Source organism: Amblyraja radiata, chromosome 29 (assembly GCF_010909765.2).
Source record: "Amblyraja radiata isolate CabotCenter1 chromosome 29, sAmbRad1.1.pri, whole genome shotgun sequence".
Classification (NCBI taxonomy): Eukaryota; Metazoa; Chordata; class Chondrichthyes; order Rajiformes; family Rajidae; genus Amblyraja; species Amblyraja radiata.
Window position 1 is genome coordinate 6183747 of NC_045984.1, and position 19548 is coordinate 6203294.

At 45.3% G+C, this 19548-nt stretch overlaps 1 protein-coding gene across 3 annotated transcripts in view; it reads right to left on the reverse strand.

Moving 5' to 3' along the window:
* Nucleotides 1–16150: 16150 nt before the first annotated feature.
* Nucleotides 16151–19548, reverse strand: part of reep6 (receptor accessory protein 6) — a 34828-nt gene continuing 31430 nt past the window's right edge. For 2 of the 3 annotated variants that reach the window (XM_033046483.1, XM_033046485.1), the window contains one exon: nt 16151–18233. Coding sequence is in view for 2 of the 3 variants with exons in the window: in XM_033046485.1 (XP_032902376.1) it covers nt 18196–18233 (38 nt within the window). In the remaining variant the exon portion in view is untranslated. The remainder of the gene's footprint in view (nt 18234–19548) is intronic. The other variant, XM_033046486.1, reaches the window with a different exon arrangement.

The window sequence follows — 19548 nt, forward strand, 5'->3', positions numbered from 1 at the left end:
AATCAAAATGCCAGGTCAGCGAAGGAGATTGCCTATGGCTGCCCTCGACTGCCTGTAACTAAATAGCGACCCCACTCCACTGCACTACCAGTTAAAAAGAACCATGCCGATCATATTTTAATTGCGGTAAATTTTTCAACATGCTGAAACATTTCCCGCTACCTAGCTGAGGCAGCGAGTATTCGGGAACTTCCCTCGAGCATGATGGAGAATTCCAGTGACCTCATAGGACCTCCTAGGACCACGTGTCGACCATGCTGCGAGTTTGAGTCGAGTGCAAACTCGTCTAAACTCGCAAATTAGATTGCCGCAGTGGGACAGCCCTTTAACTCCTCGTCCCTCCTCCTCCACCAACATTCCGAAACAATGAACACCTCGTTAATCCATTAGCTTCACATCCTTTTATCTCACAACCTTGTGTGTGTTCATCAGTGGCCTTTGTTCAACCAGCTGCCTATCAAACCCCCCATTCGACCCTCACCTGCACCATGATCTGCCGGGCTTCATTCTGCCCCTCCACTCTTCTAGCTTTCTTTCCCCCCACCCCTGCAATCAGTCAGAAGAAGAGTGCTGACCCGAAACGTCGCCTATCCATGTTCTCCAAAGATGTTACCTGACCTGCTGAGTTACTCCAGCATTGTGTGCCTTTGCTTGGTAATCCAGCCTCTGTAGTTCCTTGTTTCTTCTGCCAGACCTCACTAGTTTGGTTTGCATTCCCTTTACTATGAGAGCCAACCTCCACATACTGACCCCACCTCATTATGTTGGAATTCTCTGCCTCAGAGGGCGATGGAAGCCAGTTCTCTGGATGTTTCAAGAGAGAGTTAGATAGAGCTCTTAAAAATAACGGAGTCAAGGGATATGGGGCAGGAACGGGGTACTGATTGTGGATGATCTGCCATGATCACATTGAATGGTGGTGCCTACTCCTGCACCTATTGTCTATTGTCTATTATTACCAATTGGTGATGAGGAAGATTCAACATTACAAACTCCATTCTAATGGATCCTTAATTTGAGTTTTACCTTTTGGGGTTGAGGCGGTGACGTTCTTAGCCACTGTTGATAAATCTGTAAGAAAGAAGAGGGTTAGTATATATTCACAGTAACATTGTTATCTTTCTCAACACAAATCAGAGTTCATTCTACTGATCTATTATGCTACAATCTTCTCCCTTACATTTCTTCCTTTGGAAACTAAGGAAATTTGGCATGATGACAACAATTCTTACCAACTTCCACAGATCCGCCGTAGAAAGCATTCTATCAGGTTTGGGAACCGCTGTGCACAAGACCGCACAAAATTGCAGATTTGTGGATGTAGCCCAGTCCATCATGGAGACCAGATCTCCCACCATTGACTCCATCTTCACGACACTGCCTCGGGAAAGTTGCTAGAATAATCAAGGACGTTTTTTCACCCCAGTTATTCCCTCTTCATCCCTCTCCCATAGAGCAGAAGACACAAAAGCTTGAAAGGACGCAACACCAAACTCAGGAACAGCTTCTTCCTTTCTAATATCAGACTATTGAATGGACCTCTCATAAACTAGGGTCTGGTCCTGATCTTCCAACCTACATACATTTTGGATGCTGCATTCTATAACCATTACACGACAAAGCTGTAAAACCAGATCCTGGTACTTTTCTCTTTGCACTACCCGTTGCACTTGTACATGAATAGCTTGTACTCTTGTACCAGCTTCCACCATCACCGCCAACCTCTCCTTGGACACAGAGATTGGCAAGAGGTTCGGGAAGGCAGCTACAACTCTCGCTCGCCTCACAACTCGAGTGTGGACCAAACCAAAGCTGACAGTGAAGCAAAGTTAGCCATCTACAATGCCTCTTACTCGTGTATAGAATCGTGTAATTTAATTGACTTTAGTTTTACTTAAGAGATACAGGCCCTTCGGCCCACCAAATCCGTACCGACCAGCGATCGCCCCATACACTGCACTGTCATACACACCAGGGACTATTTACAATTTCCTTATGCCAATTAACCTACAAACCTGTATATCTTTGGAGTGTGGGAGGAAACTGGAGCACCCGGAGAAAATCCACGTGGTCACAAGGAGAATGCACTAACTCTGTACAGACAGCACTATTATGGTCTGTAGACAAAAGTGCTGGAGAAACTCAGTGGGTGCGGCAGCATCTATGGAGCGAAGGAAATAGGCAACGTGTCGGCCCAAAACCATTCGGTTTCGACCCGAAACGTTGCCTATTTCCTTCGCTCCATAGATGCTGCCGCACCCGCTGAGTTTCTCCAGCACTTTTGTCTACCTTCGATTTTCCCGCTTCTGCAGTTCCTTCTTAAACACTATTATGGTCTGGTCTCATGGTGTTCAAGACTCTGATAGTTGATTCACCATCATGAACCATTAAATTTGCCTTGTGCAAGTAATCATTCCCATCACCTCTCCCGAGCTTCTATCACTCACAAATACACTGGGAGAAATCTAGGACGACCAATTAATCTTCCAACCTGCATATCGTTGGACTGTGGAAGAAAACGAGAGCTCCTGAAGATAACTCACTCAGACAGCACTGGAGGTCAGGATTGAACCTGGATCACTGGCGCTGTGAGGCAGTAGCTCTACCAGCTGTGCCATTGTGCCTCTCTATATTTGTTTAGCAAGACATTATATAAATGGACTTTCTGCTTTTTAATCTGCTCTAAAGTTTTATACTTTAGAGATGCAGCGTAGAAACAGTCCCTTCAGCCCACTGAATCCACGCCGACCAGCGCTCACCGCGTACACCAGCACTATCCTACACACTGGGGACAATTTGCAATTTTACCGAAGCTAATTAACCCGCAACCTGTAGGTCCTTGGAGTGTGGGAGCAAACTGAGCACCTGGAGATAACCCACAGGGAGAATGTACAAACTCTGTACAGACAGCATCCGCGGTCAGGATCAAACCCGGGTCTCAGGCGCTGTACGGCAGCAACTCTGCCACTGCACCATCGTACTGTCCTTGGCATTTCCAAAACTCCCAGAGTGTTGCGTTAAAGGTCAGGGATTAACTTTAACCTAAACCTTCCAACCAAACTTTAACCAAACCAAGAGGCTTGCATAGGCTTGCAACGTAGAAACAGGCCTGAAATGGAGAAACAAGGAGCTGCTGATGGTGCTTTACAAAAAAGACACAAAGTGCTGGAGTAAGTCAGCGGGTCAGACAGTATTACTGGAGAATTTGAATAGGTGACGTTTCAGGTCGGGACCCTTCTTCAGACTGATTGTGCGGGGGTGGGGGGGGGGGGGGTGAGGGGGGACCTGGAAGAGAGGAGAGGAGGGGCAGGGCAGAGCATGGGATATGAACAAAGGTAGAAGTGGGGGGAGGGGGTTGATAGGCAGATGTTTGGACAAAGGGTAGAGGTGCAAAACAGGTGTGAGACAACATTGAAGAGTTGCGAATTGTGAAGCTGGAGGAAGGAATGTAGGGGAAGGAGGAGGGAGGGGGCTTTGTGAGAGAACCTACATTTGGAGGAATTCAATGTCCATAACATTTGGTTATAAGCTACCCAAGCAGAATATGAGGTAATGTTCCTCCAAATTGCATGTGTCCTCACTCTGGCAATGGAGGAGGCCCAGATCAGTAGAAGGTTAGTTAAAATGGATAGCAACTGGGAGATTCAGTAAGCCTTGGCGGACCGAATGCATGTTCAATGAAACGGTCACCAAATGGCAAAACGTCCACCATGTCCATGCCGATCTTTAAATACTAATCCACGTTCATCCTGTTTTCCAGCCTTTACTGACTGGGTGTTTCGAGTGCTTATTGAAGTGATCCTTAACTTTACATTCTCTGCTACTTAGCTCAGTACTAGGGGGGTGAATCCGTAGAATTCTTTGCCACAGAAACTGTGGAGGCCATGTCAATGGATATATTTAAGGCAGAGATAGATAGATCCTTGATTAGTACGGGTGTCAGGAGGCAGGAGAACGGGGTTATAGATAATAGACAATAGGTGCAAGAGTAGGCCATTCGGCCCTTCGAACCAGCACCGCCATTCAATGTGATCATGGCTGATCATCCCCAATCAGTACCCCGCTCCTGCTTTCTCCCCATATCCCCTGACTCCGCTATTTTTAAGAGCCCTATCTAGCTCTCTTGAAAGCATCCAGGGAACCTGCATCCACCGCCCTCTGAGGCAGAGAATTCCACAGACTCATAACTCTCTGTGAGAAAAAGTGTTTCCTCGTCTCCGTTCTAAGTGGCTTACTCCTTATTCTTAAACTGTGGCCCCTCTTACTCCTTATTCTTAAACTGTGGCCCCTTTCTTAAACTGTGGGTTAGGGGGGAAGAGATAGATCAGCCATGCTTGAAGGGTGGAGTAGACTTGATGGACCGAATGGCCTAATTCTGCTCCTATCACTTACGACCTTATGAGTACCTGATATATTTTACCCTGGGGTTTGATATTATCCACAGCTTCTGAAACTTTCGTGCTGAGTTCCTCCACCTTGGGTTTTGCCTTGTAGAAGAAAGGACGGATGATGTTCATATAAATGACATAGGAACCATTCCAGTCCACGGGTGCCATGCACCACAGCAGAAAGATGGTCTGCAGAACAAAATAACAAGACCGTTATGGATGCAATAAGCCTTTAGGCACAAACGGTATAATTGGATGCACAGCATTCCTTTTGGACGAGTTCCAGTCTAACTAACATAATACAAAATGCTGCCATGTCTATTATCATTAGACAAAATTAACAGAGGACTGTACTGTACTGATAGGGAGACCATGTGATGGGATCATATTATGGGTTCACCGACATGAGGAATAGTGGATGGACTTTCCATCACTTCAGTTTATCAATATCAAAAACCTGCTGTTTGAAAACCCATCAAGAAGGTGTCTTGTGCAGGAAGGAACAGCAGATGCTAGTTTACACCAAAGATAAACACAAAATGCTGGAGTAATTCGGCGGGACAGGCAGTATCTCTGGAGAGAAGGAACGGGTACCGTTTCGGGTCGAGACCCTTCTCATACCCTTTAACAAGAAGTATTCTTGTTGGCTTTGATCCAATTTAATATGTCAAAAGGTTAAAAACAGGTCTCTTTTATTCAGCTCTTATTTTCTCATATAAATGTAACAGAACATATGACACGGAACAGTACAGCACAGGAACAGGCCCTTCGACCCACAATGTCCATATCGTACATGAAGCCAAGCTAAATTAATCTCATCTGCCTGCACATGATCCATATGCATCCATTCTCTGCATTTCCATTTGCCTACCTAAAAAGCCTCTTAAATGCCAGTCATACCCAAAGATCTTCTATAATCTTTGGTCATACCTGTCCCCATCACCATCAGGGTAAGAGTATTAAGGAGAACGTTAACAGTGTAGGGCGGCACAGTGGTGCAGTGGTAGAGTGGTGCTGGCGGCACAGTTCTGCAGTGGTAGAGTCGCAGTGCCCGAGATCCGAGTTCGGTCCTTTCTACGGGTCTCCCTGTATTTGCGTGGGTTTTCTCCAGGTGATTCAGTTTCTCCACACACTCCAAAGACATGGTGTGTAGGTTAATTAGCTTCTGTAAATTGTTCCTAATGTGTAGGATAGAACTAGCATATGGGTGATCGCTGGTCGGCGCTGACTCGGTGGGTCGAAGGGAATGTTTCCATACTGTATCTCTAAACTAATCGAAATTGTGTACTGTGGCCTGGATTTGGTGAAGGACCGATGCTAAACAAATGGATTTCAACATTGTTATTTTGTGAAATTGACAGCAATGGGGGAAGTCCATATATCTGGAGTTTAATGCCAATTAGTGGATCAGTACTAGAAAGGACACACAGTGCTGGAGTAACTCGACGGGTCAGGCGGCATCTCTGGAGAACGTGGATGGGTGACGTTTGGGTCGGGGCACTTGTCTGTCTCTTGGTTCAGTACTCTTTTGCAGGCTTCACTGTTTGGAACCTTCACCATTGCTTCAAGGGGAATTACATAAATTACAATAATTTGTGTACAAAGAACATGTGCACGTGCAGAATAATACAACACGGGCCTTGACCTGCTCCGCCAGTCTTTAGAGAGACATTTGAGATTTTGGAGATACAGCGTGGGTGCAGGCCCTTCGGCCCACCAAGTCCGTGCCGAACACCGATCATCCCGTATACTAGCACGCTAGGGATAATTTACAATTTTTCCAAAACCAGTCAACCTACAAACCTGCACGTCTTTAGAGTGTGTGAGGAAACCGGAGCACCTGGAGAAAACCCACGTGGTCACAGGGAGAACGTACAAACTCCATACAACAGCACCCATAGCCTGGATTCTCTGGCACTGTAAGGCAGCAACTCTACCGCTGCACCACCGTGCCATCTTAAAACGAGAGCTCGGCCACAACCTCTTCCTGCTTGTTCTTTATGACTTTCAAATCCACTATAGTCCAAGCATTGCCTGTCTCAGTTTTGAGCGTATATTAATTTAGATTGCAAGGCACTGATTCCTTGCATCTTTTTACAGCTTCCTCACCTAACAATGACTCACTTTTCAGAAGGCCAGATAACTTATCTTTGTAAGTATATCTTATCCCTAATTAAACCGGGCACGTAACTTGCACAATAACTCTATCCTCTGCTTCTTGGAAATTCAAATAGATTACACTGTGGGCATCACAGTGGTTCAGCTGGTAGAGCCGCTAATTCACAACGCCACAACACCAGAAAAACTGGTCCACTGAGTCCATGCCAACCATCGATCACCTGCTCACACTAGTTCCACTTTCACATCCACTCCCTACGCTCCAAGGGCTATTTCACAGAGTTCAATTAACACAAATGTGGGTGCCATTGGGATGTTCGAGGAAACCGGAGCACCCGGAGCAAAACCACGCAGTCACAGGGAGAACATGCACACTCCACACGGACTGCACCTGAGGTCAGGATCGAACCTGGGTCCCTGGCGCTGTGAGGCAGCAACTCTACCGTTGTGCCACTGTGCCGCCACACTTGTACCGCCACATACCAGATCATGTGCGGTAACATAGATTGATACAGCATGGAAACAGGCCTTTTGGCCCACACTGACCATCGATCACCCGTTCAAACTCCTTCTACATGATCCCACTTTCACATCCACCATACACTCTAGGAGGCAATTTACAGAGGCCAATTAACCTACAGACCTACATGACTTTGGGATGTGGAAGGAAACCCAAGCACCCGGAGGAAACCCATGCGGTCACAGGGAGAACGTGCAGACTCTACAAAGACAGCACCCGAGATCAGGATCAAACCGGGGTCTCTGGCGCTGTGAGGCAGCAGCTCTACCACCCTTTCGTGTGTGCTATTTTATATGCAAGACGGGCTGCAATTAAATGCAACAGAAATTAAACCTCTTACTTACCTTTAACTTATGAAAGGATGGAATTACATAGAGGAGGATGCCTGCCGTACATTCAACGATAGCAAATGCACCATAGATCACCCAATACATAAGCCACTTCAACTTCTCCTGTTTATTGGCACTTTCTATTGCAAGAACTCTTGAAAATGCAAAAAAAAAAATAGAAGCACTTACATTAATTTTACTGGATTACAATAGGTTATTATTAATATAAACGCTAATCTGTTCATGATTTAAAAAAAGTTTTGCCATGTCTCTTCATCCTTGGCTTTCTCCTGAGGGTACTAATTTAGAAGCACATGAACAAGAGTTAATGCCATGCAGCATTGAATGAGATCAGGAACTATGCCGACACCATAGGCATTTCATTTTCCCACAGCAGTTTAAATCTCCAAGTAGTAAAATTATTATTTTTTATACGTGTCATTAATGGACCAGGAACAATGCCAGTATTATCCATCCCTATTTGCCCTCAATAGTTTTGTTTAGAGATAAGGCTGTGAGGCAGCAGCTTTACCAGCTGCACTGATGTGGCCTCTCTTGTTGTTTCGATGCACAGCTTATTGGGTATAAGCAGGGCCGGCCTTAGGAGGTGCGGGGCCCAATTGGGAACAATTTTGGTGAGCCTCAGGTTCCCAGCCAAGGCCAGTAGAATCATAGAAATATAAATAAAGTCTATTATAGACTTTATATCTCTATGGTAGAATGGAAAGTAATCAAAATGTGAGTTAATGGACCAAACAGATCTAAGCTACATTTTAATATCAAATTGCATACATGTTAGCCTCCAAGTAACAAACAAAATTGTAGATCACCTCTGAAAAGTACATAGCTACAATACCACTTGTTTTAGTGACTGTGAAAGAGAAGGGAGGGAACCACAGGCAGATACAGAGGTCAAAAAGGCTTTTGGCACATTGGCCTTCATCAGACAGAGGATTGAATATAGAAGTTGGGAGGTCATGTTGCAGCTATATAAGACGTTAGTGAGGACACATTTAGAGTATTGTGTTCAGTTCTAGGCACCATGCGATAGGAAAGGCTGCAGAGAAGATTTATGAGGATGTGGCCAGGACTCGAGGGCCTGTGCTACAGGGAGAGGTTGAGCAGGATAGGACGCTATTCCTTGGAGTGCAGGAGGATGAGGGGTGATCTTATAGAGGTGTACAAAATCATGAGAATAATAGATCGGGTAGACCCACAAAGTCTCTTGCCCAGAGTAGGGGAATCAAGAACCAGAGGAGATAGGTTTACGGGGAGGAAGGGGGGGGGGGAAAGATTTAATAGGAACCTTTTTCACACAGTGAGTGTATGGACCAAGTTGCTGGAGGAGGTAGTTGAGGCAGGTGGAATCGCAACATTTAAAAAACGTTTGGACAGGTACATGGATAGGCAGGTTTAGAGGGGTATGAGCCAAATGCAGGCAAGTGTGACTAGTGCAAATAGGACATGTTGGTCAGTGTGGGGAAGCTGGAACAAAGGGCCTGCTTCCATGCTGTATAACTATGACTCTTATCTGCTCAGAGCCAGTAACAAGTATTATCGGAGCAACCATTATACCATCTGCTTTGAAGCTGGAGTTTAGAGCTGCATCAACAACCAGGATATTTGCATTTTACAGTACCCTATGATGACATCCAGGAAAAGGAAGGGTTTCCACCCGAAACGTTGCCCATTTCCATCGCTCCATAGATGCTGCCTCACCCACTGAGTTTCTCCAGCATTTTTGTCTACCTTCGATTTTCTAGTATCTGCAGTTCCTTCTTGAACATGCTTTCTTTGTGGGACAACTTGTTCAATGAATCTTTCAAAATATGTGACTTGGGAGATTTAATAGGAACCTGAGGGGCAACGTTTAAAACAGAATTCACAAAGGGGGTGGTATATGGAACGGGCTGCCAGAGCAGGTAGCAGAGGCAAGTGCTTTCACAACATTTAAGGAACATTTTGATAGATACGTGGATAGGATAGGTTTGGAGGGATATGGGCCAAATGCAGGCAGGTGGGACTAGTATAAAATGGGGCAAATTGGGCTGAAGGGCCTGTTTCCACGCTGAATGACTCCTTTGTGATATTGTGATTTTGTGAACAGTCTGCAATGTAAATGTTAATCTCAGCACTGAATATACTTAAAGACAGCCTCCACAGCTCTTGGGGTGGAGAGATTTACAAAGTTTCACAAGGCTTCATGAGAGAGAAAAAAAATGATGACGTCTTATTTTGAAATGGGCAACTGGATGCCTTCTAGTTCCAGATTGCCCCAGAGGAAACATTTTTGTTTAGCATCTACCACTTTGCACATTTCAATAAGATCACTTCTCATTCATTCATCCATAAATTTGCAAAAACTTTCCTTGTAACTAGGAATACATTAAGTGAACCTCCATGATGTGGAGACCAAAACATGACAAGATGACTAAGGCCTGCTGCTCTCCAAGTCCATCCTCAAATTCAATGTGGCGGCACAGTGGTGGAGTTGCTGCCTTACTGCGCCAGAGACCCAGGTTCGATCCTGACATTGGGTGGTGTCTGTACAGTTTGTTCGTTCTCCCTATGATTGCGTGGGTTTTCTCCAGGTGCCCCGGGTTCTTCCCATGCTCCATAGATGTACAGGTTTGTAGGTTGATTGGATTGTTAATGGTAAATTGCCCCATGATGTGTAGGATAATGTTAGTGTACAGGTTTATCGCTGGTCATGTGGACTCAGTGGACCAAGAGCCTGTTTCCACGCTGTATCTCTAAACTCAATGCAATTATAGTAATTCTTCCCTTATTTTGTGTTCCATCTCCCTCGCAAAGACCAACATTCAATTTTGCTTCCAAATTACTAGACCTTGCATGCTACAGACATAACAGCTCTCTTAAGCAGCAGTCTTTGATAGACTGTGTTTAAACCACAATCTTTGACTGCTTCTTCCCAACAGTGGTTACTCATATTTATTCCTTCAATTGAAAGAAGTTTTGCTTCTAATACTTCAATATAACACTTTGTTTAAATTATTTATTTTGATGCATGGCTTCCTTCTTTCCCCATCTCACGTAATAAGAAGGGTCTCGACCCGAAACGTCACCTATTCCGTTTCTCCAGAGATGCTGCCTGACCCGCTGAGTTGCTCCAGTTTGTGTGTCTCACTTCATTGTAAACCAGAATCTGCAGTTCCTTCCTACAAATAAAATCCACGCTTGTTCACTCAACAGGAAGAACAAAAGCTAAACCCATTAGGAATCAATGAAGTCTCTCTCTCTTCTCTCTTCTTATCTCCTCTCCCTAAGACATCAGATTTGTTATTAATGGAAACAAGGAATTCTAGATTCTGGAGTCTTGAGTAAAGCAAAATGCTGGTGTAACTCAGATCAAGCAACATCTGTGGAGGGAATGGATATTTCTTTAGGCCAATTGTAGTGGGGGCAAGAAAGCTGGAAAAGAGCTGGGGGCAAGACGGCCTGGCAAGAGTTTTATTTTATTTGCTATTTACATGGACCATGATTTACATGGACCACCATTTTAGATAATGAATGAATGAATGAATTTACAGATGAATACTATCAAATTGAACAATGGAATAGCAGAGATCAGTTTAATGGGTAAGCTTCAGATAGCTTAATAAGTAACCCAACTACCAAAACAGTGCAAAGGTTTACAATTAGTAAATTAATTAACAGCATGGTTTCACAACTTTAGTCTGAATGACCTTTGGCTGTTTACTCCTCCACCGTGCGGTGGTGTGGTTCAATGTAGAGGGACGAGGTGAGGTGTGGAGAGGCAGGAGGGGAACATTAGGATCTTGATGTAGCGTGGTGCTTGAAAAACGCTCCAAAATTAAATCAAGTACTGCACTTACGAAAAGTAGGCCGGATAGAGGAAAACCACTACATTGACCAAAGGGAATAAGAATGCTCCATATCCAAGCAGTGAGGACAAGGCAATCAAAGCGAACAAGGTGTAGACAAATCTGGACACACTCACTGACATTGTATTTTTGGAATCCTCTGCTCAGCTCTGACAGTTACTGCGTGATTGGTGGCCAAAGGATGTGTTACTAGGCTGCGCCACAAACCAAGTGACATCACAGAAGGATTTGTGTAGTCAAAGGGCCTGGTTTGTGCTTGGGGCCACAACCCAAAACGTCACCCATCTATGTTCTCCAGCGATGCTGCCTGATCCACTGAGTTACTCCAACATTGTGTGTCTGTTTACATTATGTAAAGACCCGTTTAGTTTAGAAGTACAGCGCGGAAACAGGCCCTTCGGCCCACTGAGTCCGTGCCGACCAGCGATCACTGTATGCTAGCACTATCCAACACACTAAGAACACATTTTTACCAAAGCCAATTATCCTACAAACCTGTACGTCTTTGGAGTTTGGGAAGAAACCGGAACTCCCGGAGAAACCAGACATGGTCAGAGGAAGAACGTACAAACTCCGTACAGAAAGCAGTCGTAGTCAGCATCGAACCCGGGTCTCTGGAACTGTAGGGCAGTAATTCTACCACTGTGTCAAACCTAATTTGTTCAAGGAATTTAATTCTCAAGTGTGACATTAAAGTGATGAAGTCAATTATCTTCCAGTTTCCCCATCCTCGCACAATCAAGGGAATTAAAAGTTTGATCTTGGCATTACTTTTAAGACTTGAGATACAGAGTGGAAACAAGCCATTGGATCCACCAAGTCTGCAACAACCACCCTGTACATTAGCACTATTCTACACACTAGGGATAATTTACAGAAGCCAATTAACATACCAACTGAAGATAGACAACAAAAGCTGGAGTAACACAGCGGGACAGGCATCATCATCTCTGGAGAGAAAGAATGTGTTGATGGTTCGGGTAGAGACGCTTCTTCAGACTGGTTAGGGATAAGAGAAATGAGAGATTTAGTCGGTGATGTGGAAAGATAAAGAACAATGAATGAAAGATATGCAAAAAAGTAACAATGATAAAGGAAACAGGCCATTGCAAGCTGTGTGTAGGGTGAAGATGAGAAGCTAGTGTGACTTGGGTGGGGGAGGGATAGAGAGAGAGAGAATGCCGGGGCTACCTGAAGTGAGATAAATCAATATTCATACCTAGCGAAATATGAGATGCCTCACTCTAACAATGGAGGAGACCTAGGACAGAAAGGTCTGTGTAGGAATGGGAAGGAGAATTAAAGTGTCCAGCAACCGGGAGATCAGGTTGGTTCAGGCGGGCTGAGCGAAGGTGTTCCGCGAAACGATCGCCCAGTCTGCATTTGGTCTCGCCGATGTATTAGAGTCCACATCTTGAACAACAGATATGGTAGATGAGGTGCAAGTGAATGTCTGCCTCACCTGAAAGGACTGTCGGGGTCCCTGGACAGAGTTGAGGGAGGAATATAGTGACGGGTGTTGCATCTTCTGCGGTTGCAGGGGAAGGTACCTGGGGAGGAGATGGTTTGGGTGGGAAGGGATGAGTTAACCAGGGAGTTGCGGAGAGAACGGTCTCTGCAGAAAGGGGAGGAGATGGAAAAATGTGGCTAGTGGTGGGATCCCATTGGAAGTGGCGGAAATTTCGGAGGATTATGTGTTGTATGCGATGGCTGATGGGGTGGAAGGTAAGGATTAGGGGGACTGTCTCTGTTGTGACCAGGGGGAGGGGGAGCAAGGGCGGAGCTGTGGGGTTACAGAGGAGACACAAGTGAGGGCCGCATCTATAATGGGAGAGGGGAACCCCCGTTCCCTAAAGAATGAGGACATCTCGGATGTTTTAGTATGGAGCACCTCATCTTGGGCGCAGATGCGGCATAGACGGAAGAATTGGGAGTAGGGAATAGTCTTTGCAGGAAGCAGGGTGGGATGAAGTGTAGTCGAGATAGTTGTGGGAGTCAGTGGGTTTGTAATAGATGTCAGTCAATAGTCGATTTCTTGTGATGGAGACTGAGATCAAGGGGAGGGAGGAGTCGGTGATGGTCCAAGTAAATTTGAGTGCAGGATGAAAATTGGTGGTGAAGTTGATGAAGTCCATGAGTTCCGCATGGGTGCAGGAGGCAGCACCAGTGCAGTCATCAATGTAATGGAGATAGAGTTTGGGTATAGGGCCGGTGTACACCTGGAACAGTGATTGTTCAACGTACCCTACAAAGGGGAAGGCATAGTTGGGGCCCATGCGGGTGCCCATAGCTACGTTTGGACTTGGAGAAAGTGGGAGGAGTGAAAGGAGACGTTGTTGAGGCTGGACCAGCTAGGCGGAGTAGTGTGTTAATTGGATGGTTCAGCGATCGAGGAAGAAACAGAGGGCTTTCAGGCCTTCCTGGTGGAGGATGGAGGTATAGAGTTTTTTTATGTACTGCAATAGCAATACACATTTCACTACACCAATTGGTGTATGTGACTAATAAAGAACCTTTGAACCTTTGAGTGACTGAACGCCCATAATTAAGATGAGGGAGTGGGGGCTCGGAACGAGGAGGTCATTAAAGAGACGAAGGGCATGTGAGGTATCTTGGACATAGGTCGGGAGAGGTTGGACCAGGGGGGTTAGGATGGAGTTGAGCTACGTGTAAACCATTTCCATGGGTCGGGAGCAGGCAGAAACAATGGGTCTGCCAGGGCAATTGTGTTTGTGGATTTTGGGGAGAAAGGTAAAACCGGGGTGTGCGTAGCTGGGAAACGATAAGGTTGGAGGCTGTGGAAGGCAGACAGCCAGAAGTGATGAAATCAGTAATGGTGTTTGAGATTAAGGCTTGGTGGTCATCTGTGGGATCATGGTCCAATAATAAGTAGGAGGAGGTGTCCGAGAGTTGTCGCCTGGCCTCAGCCCAGCAGAGGTCAGCGTGCCAGACTACCACGGCACATCCCTTGTTGGCGGGTTTGATTATAATGTCAGGGTTGGTTGCTGCAGAGTGAGTGGAGGGCTGTACGTTCACAGGGGGTGAGGTTAGAGTAGGTGAGGGGACAGGAAAGGTTTACGATTGCTGTCACTCCGGCAGTTAGAAATAAAGAAGTCTAGAGAGGGTAGAAAGCCGTTCTGGGGAGTCCAAGGGGAGGGGAACCGGTGGAGATGGGAGAAGGGGTCATCACTGGGTGTTTTCGCATAGAAAAAGGCACAGAGGCAGAGGCGACGGAAGAAAAGCTCTACATCGTGTCGGAGCTGGAATTCGTTGAGGTGAGGGCGGAGGGGAACGAAGGTGAGGCCTTTGTTGAGGACAGACCATTCCGTATCAGAAAGGGGGAGGTCGGGGGGGGGGGGGGGGGGGGGGGAGATGGTGGGTGTTCAGAGAGGAGCGCGAGGGGAGGAGGTGAATCGGCAGCATCAGTGGCCCGGGCCTGGGTGAGGCCCAGAGCTGTGGAAGAGTCAGAGCAAGGGCCTGCTGGTGCCGGCGTATCGCAGCCAGTGTAGAACGCAGAGCACGGAATGAGAACTGTTGCGAAGAGCGGCAAACCGACAAACTGTTTGTCTTTGGAGTGTGGGAGGAAACCGAAGCACCCACAGAAAATCCACGCAGGTCACCAGGAGAATGTACAAACTCCAATTAGACAGCACCCGTAGTCATGATCAAACCTGGGCCGCTGGAGCAGTAAGGCAGCAACTCGACCGCTGTACCCTACCTTTTCCCCTGCTAATCTGGATCAATGGATCAGGGTTTCAGCTACACAAAATTAAAAACAATCTTTATGGTACAGTACCTTTTCCCCTGCACAATAGCTATGAGAATGCAGGGTGACTTGGACAGGTTGGGGGAATGGGCAGATGCATGGCAGATGAAGTTTAATACGGATAAATGTGAGGTTATCCACTTGGTAGCAAAAACAGGAAGGCAGATTACTATCTAAATGGCGTCAAGTTGGGAAAAGGGGAAGTACAACGGGATCTGGGGGTCCTTGTACATCAGTCTATGAAAGTAAGCATGCTGGTACAGCAGGCAGTGAAGAAAGCGAATGGCATGTTGGCCTTTATAACAAGAGGAATTGAATATAGGAGCAAAGAGGTCCTTCTGCAGTTGTACAGAGCCCTAATGAGACACACCTGGAGTATTGTGTGCAGTTTTGGTCCCCTAATTTGAGGAAGGACATTCTTGCTATTGAGGGAGTGCAGCGTAGGTTTACAAGGTTAATTCCCGGGATGGCGGGACTGTCATATGCTGAGAGAATGGAGCAGCTGGGCTTGTACACTCTGGAGTTTAGAAGGACGAGAGGGAAACTCATTGAAACATATAAGATTGTTAAGGGTTTGGACACGCTAGAGGCAGGAAATATGTTCCCGATGTTGGGGGAGTCCAAAATCAGGGGCCACAGTTTAAGAATAAGGAGTAAGCCATTTAGAACGGAGACAGGGAAACACTTTTTCTCACAGAGAGTGGTGAGTCGGTGGAATTCTCTGCCTCAGAGGGCGGTGGAGTGGATTCTCTGGATGCTTTCAAGAGAGTTAGATAAGGCTCTTAAAAATAGCGGAGTCAGGGGATATGGGGAGAAGGCAGGAACGTGGTACTGATTGGGGATGATCAGCCATGATCACATTGAATGGTGGTGCTGGCTCGAAGGGCCGAATGGCCTGCTCCTGCACCTATTGCCTAATAGAATATAGACATAAATATGTGGACACAAGGAACTGCAAATACTGGAAAGCTGCATAGAACAAAGTGCTGGAGGTACTCGGCGGGTCAAACAGCATCTTTGGATAGGTGACATTTTGGCTCAGAACCCTTCTTCAGACTCGCTTCCAATGTTCAATGTTTTCATTAAAAAATGTTTACCCCCCTCGGGGCTCAAAGTTAGTGAATGTATCCCAGGGTATAAATAAATCACAAGATGCCAAGAGGTAGATTTTTGTTTTTATTGAGCTTACTTTAACAAAGAGTGCATCTAACATATAGAGTCATTATTCCAGTAAACATGTTATTAAAACTTCTCAACCCTGTGAAATCGATAGAAAAGTCCCCACAACAGCAAAACATTGTTTTCAAGCTCCATCAGAAAGCAGGGGCTGCAGACATTGGATTCCACAATAGTTAATAACAGGTAGAAAGCACAAAATTGCACTTTTAATATTTTGTACATTTTTCTACCAGAGACCCACATGTTTTCTCTATCGATTCATTACATGGAGCTTAAAAAGATCGCTTGCCCTAAAATACAAAGTTGTTAACCAACTCTCCCCTTCCCCTCCCACCCCTGTACATCAAAAATGCGTCATCTCTTCCAAAGACATTATGCAAAGTATATGGATAGGAGAAAACCTGGTCACAAATCCTCCTTAAACAAGTTACAGGAATGCTACAGCAGTTTCCAGTGATAATCTGGTGCAGTGAAAAGTTACTTTTCCCTACACATTCCTCTCAGTCACAGCATCTATTGCAACCCATTTTTCATCCTGATGGAATACAAACTAGAGAGAACACATCTCCTAATAACAATAATCAAAAAGGCTCAAAAGTCTCAGATGACTTGCAAGTTAAGCAAGGGTCCAGAGAGTCACACTCAAATGTTTTTTGCGACAATTTAACCTACATCTCTCTGAATTAAATGAGAAGTGGTAGTTTATATTTTATACCATCTTATTGCTAAATTAGAAGTGTAATTCCTTCCACCACACAATTGTAGTCCATGTCAAAACCATTTAGGAATCATTCTGTCACGATCACTTTTCGACTTTCATCTAGGATATTTGGTTAATTGAAGTTTGAGCCAGTCTAAAATATGGTCCCTCACCAGCCCTAGCCACCTGTGCCCACAATAGTACAGGTATTGAACAAAATCTTTCCTTGTAGGGAGGTATGCAAGGTTGTGATATTGGAGACAAGCTTACATTGTTTTGAGTGGGAGATAGAAAAGTAGGTTCAATGCAATTTCAGTGTTCAGCATGAAGGGAAACAAACGATCCCACACAAACCTCAAGGCCAGTCAAAGGCCATGATCAATGCACAGACAATAACAAACAACTGTATAAAATCCCTGAAACAGATGTTTTTGGAAAAATTCTGCTCTACTGGCAAGTTAAATTAGGAATTGTTCAGTGGAGTTGGTATCAAAGTACAAGATGAGAATATTAATTTAGCAGCGCAAGGAAATGTGATCACGTGCACAAGTTGCCGCAGTATCTCAGAATTCCTTCATAGTTATTCCACACAAACAGATTCAATGCTAACCATCTGAACCATTGGCAAGTACATGCAAAATATTCCGACTCAATAATTTAATATTCAATATTCTGGCTCTATAATTTATTACAATCAACAGGATAATCAAATCATTTTGGACTAATCTACGCACAAGTAAGCAAAATTGATATAAAATCATTTCATTCTTTGCCATATATTTCCAATCTTAAAAATATTCTCCATTATGAACAGCCAGTAAAACAGGGTGTGTTGAGGTACAATCCTACATTTATGAAGCGGAATTATAACAAAACCAACAGTAAACAGAAACGTTTTCTCCTGCTAACAACGGGTATTGAGATGGAGGTTGTTAACGTTGGGAAATAATTGACTGCATGTCTAGGGTTGGTGTACTTTATGAAGTATATTCATCGACAGTCCCAGTTCAGACCCCAAGTGAGGTAGAGGAAGAACGGTTCTGCTATCAGTTACTTCCAAAGGAGATTTTATGGATTACATCTTCTGCTGCAGGTCAATTATATAACTCAGGCATGAGAAGCATTGGATCTGAAGAGTAAAATACTCAAAAAAAGAGGGTTGGCTTCTGAAAGAAAAGGCAGGTTATTTTAGATTCCAATGACAAATCGCGCTTGGAAAATTAAACCACATGCATTCCTTTACAGACTGTTGCTGTCATGCCTGAATTATAGGTCTTTTTCTGGTGGGAGTAGCTTCATCTTGCAGGTGGTCTGTTCAGCACGAGGTTCTCACTTATCCTTGTTTTTGTCCAAGTGTAGCTTCATTGCTGAAATAGAAGAAAATGAATGAAAAACAACATCTTGTCATGTAGGATGCCTATTGTATTGGCAAGAGTGAAGCAAGGACACAGGGGAAGTACTGCAGTGTTACTAGCTGTGTTCATAATGCAAATCACTAGGAATGTCTTCAAGCGTGCGATTCCGACCTCATGGTTAACTTGGTCTAATTTAAAAACAGATTTAAAAGGTTTGTACAATTCTGTTCTCAGTCCAACCCAAGTAAGGTTCTGAAACAGTAGTATAGCTTCCCCCATCCCCCCCGTAAACTCGCTCGGCTGTGGAACTCAAGGTACTACTCAAAGCCTAACGGTTCACATACTTTATACAATGGATTCTGCATTAGGAGGCTTGATTTCCATGCCCTGTACAAAGAGCAGACTAACTTGTAAATGTGCCAAGCTCTCTTGACATCATCCTCCCAAGCAGCAAATTGGTGGAAGCCGGCGTGGTCCATGGCCTGCAGGGGGTTAACGCCGAGCTGGCTCGTGCTCGAAGGACCTGCCGACCACGACTTGTAAGGGGTAGACCACCGAGCCGCCGCTGCTCGCTCCCCAATAGCCAGAGGGTGGAGCCTGCAACAGCGGACACGACAGGAGGGGAGAGGAAACTGGTGTCAGGCTGACCGCACCCTGAAGGTCAGCTGTCCACCGGGAAATAAAGTAGACAGGCATGGAGGGGAAGTCGGTTGCTGGCCTACCAAGGAAGGAGACGGCTGGAGGCCCACAGCAGCGTGTGTAGGAAGGAACAGCAGCTGCTGGTTTATCCCGAAGATACACAAAATGCTGGAGTAACTCAGCAGGACAGGCAGCATCTCTGGAATAAGGGTCTCTACCCGAAACGTCATCCATTCCTTCCATCCAGAGATATTGGCTGACCCCCACCAGGTTACTCCAGCACGTTGTGTCTTTTAAATATAAACCAGCATCTGCAGTTCCTTCTCTACTATTGCACCTAATTTAGATGCTTCCATGCATTTCTAACTCATAATGGGCATAAATTAGCATTTACACTGCAGCCACTAAACAAACCCCACACCAACAGATTTTGTTTCAGTCTTGTTTTCTTCTTTTGACCATGGAAGGAGGCTGGGCACAATGAACAATAAGGATCTAAAGGGCCTGTCCCACTTGGGCGTAATTTGCGCGTTACGGAGATGGCGCGCAAAGATTTTGTGCATCCCAAAATCCTGGGGCGCCGCGCGCGACCGCGCATCACTGCCTATGTCACCACGCACCATGCGCGCATCACGTGCATAAATGATGCCCAAGTGGGACAGGTCCTTAAGTTTCCTTTTAATTGGTA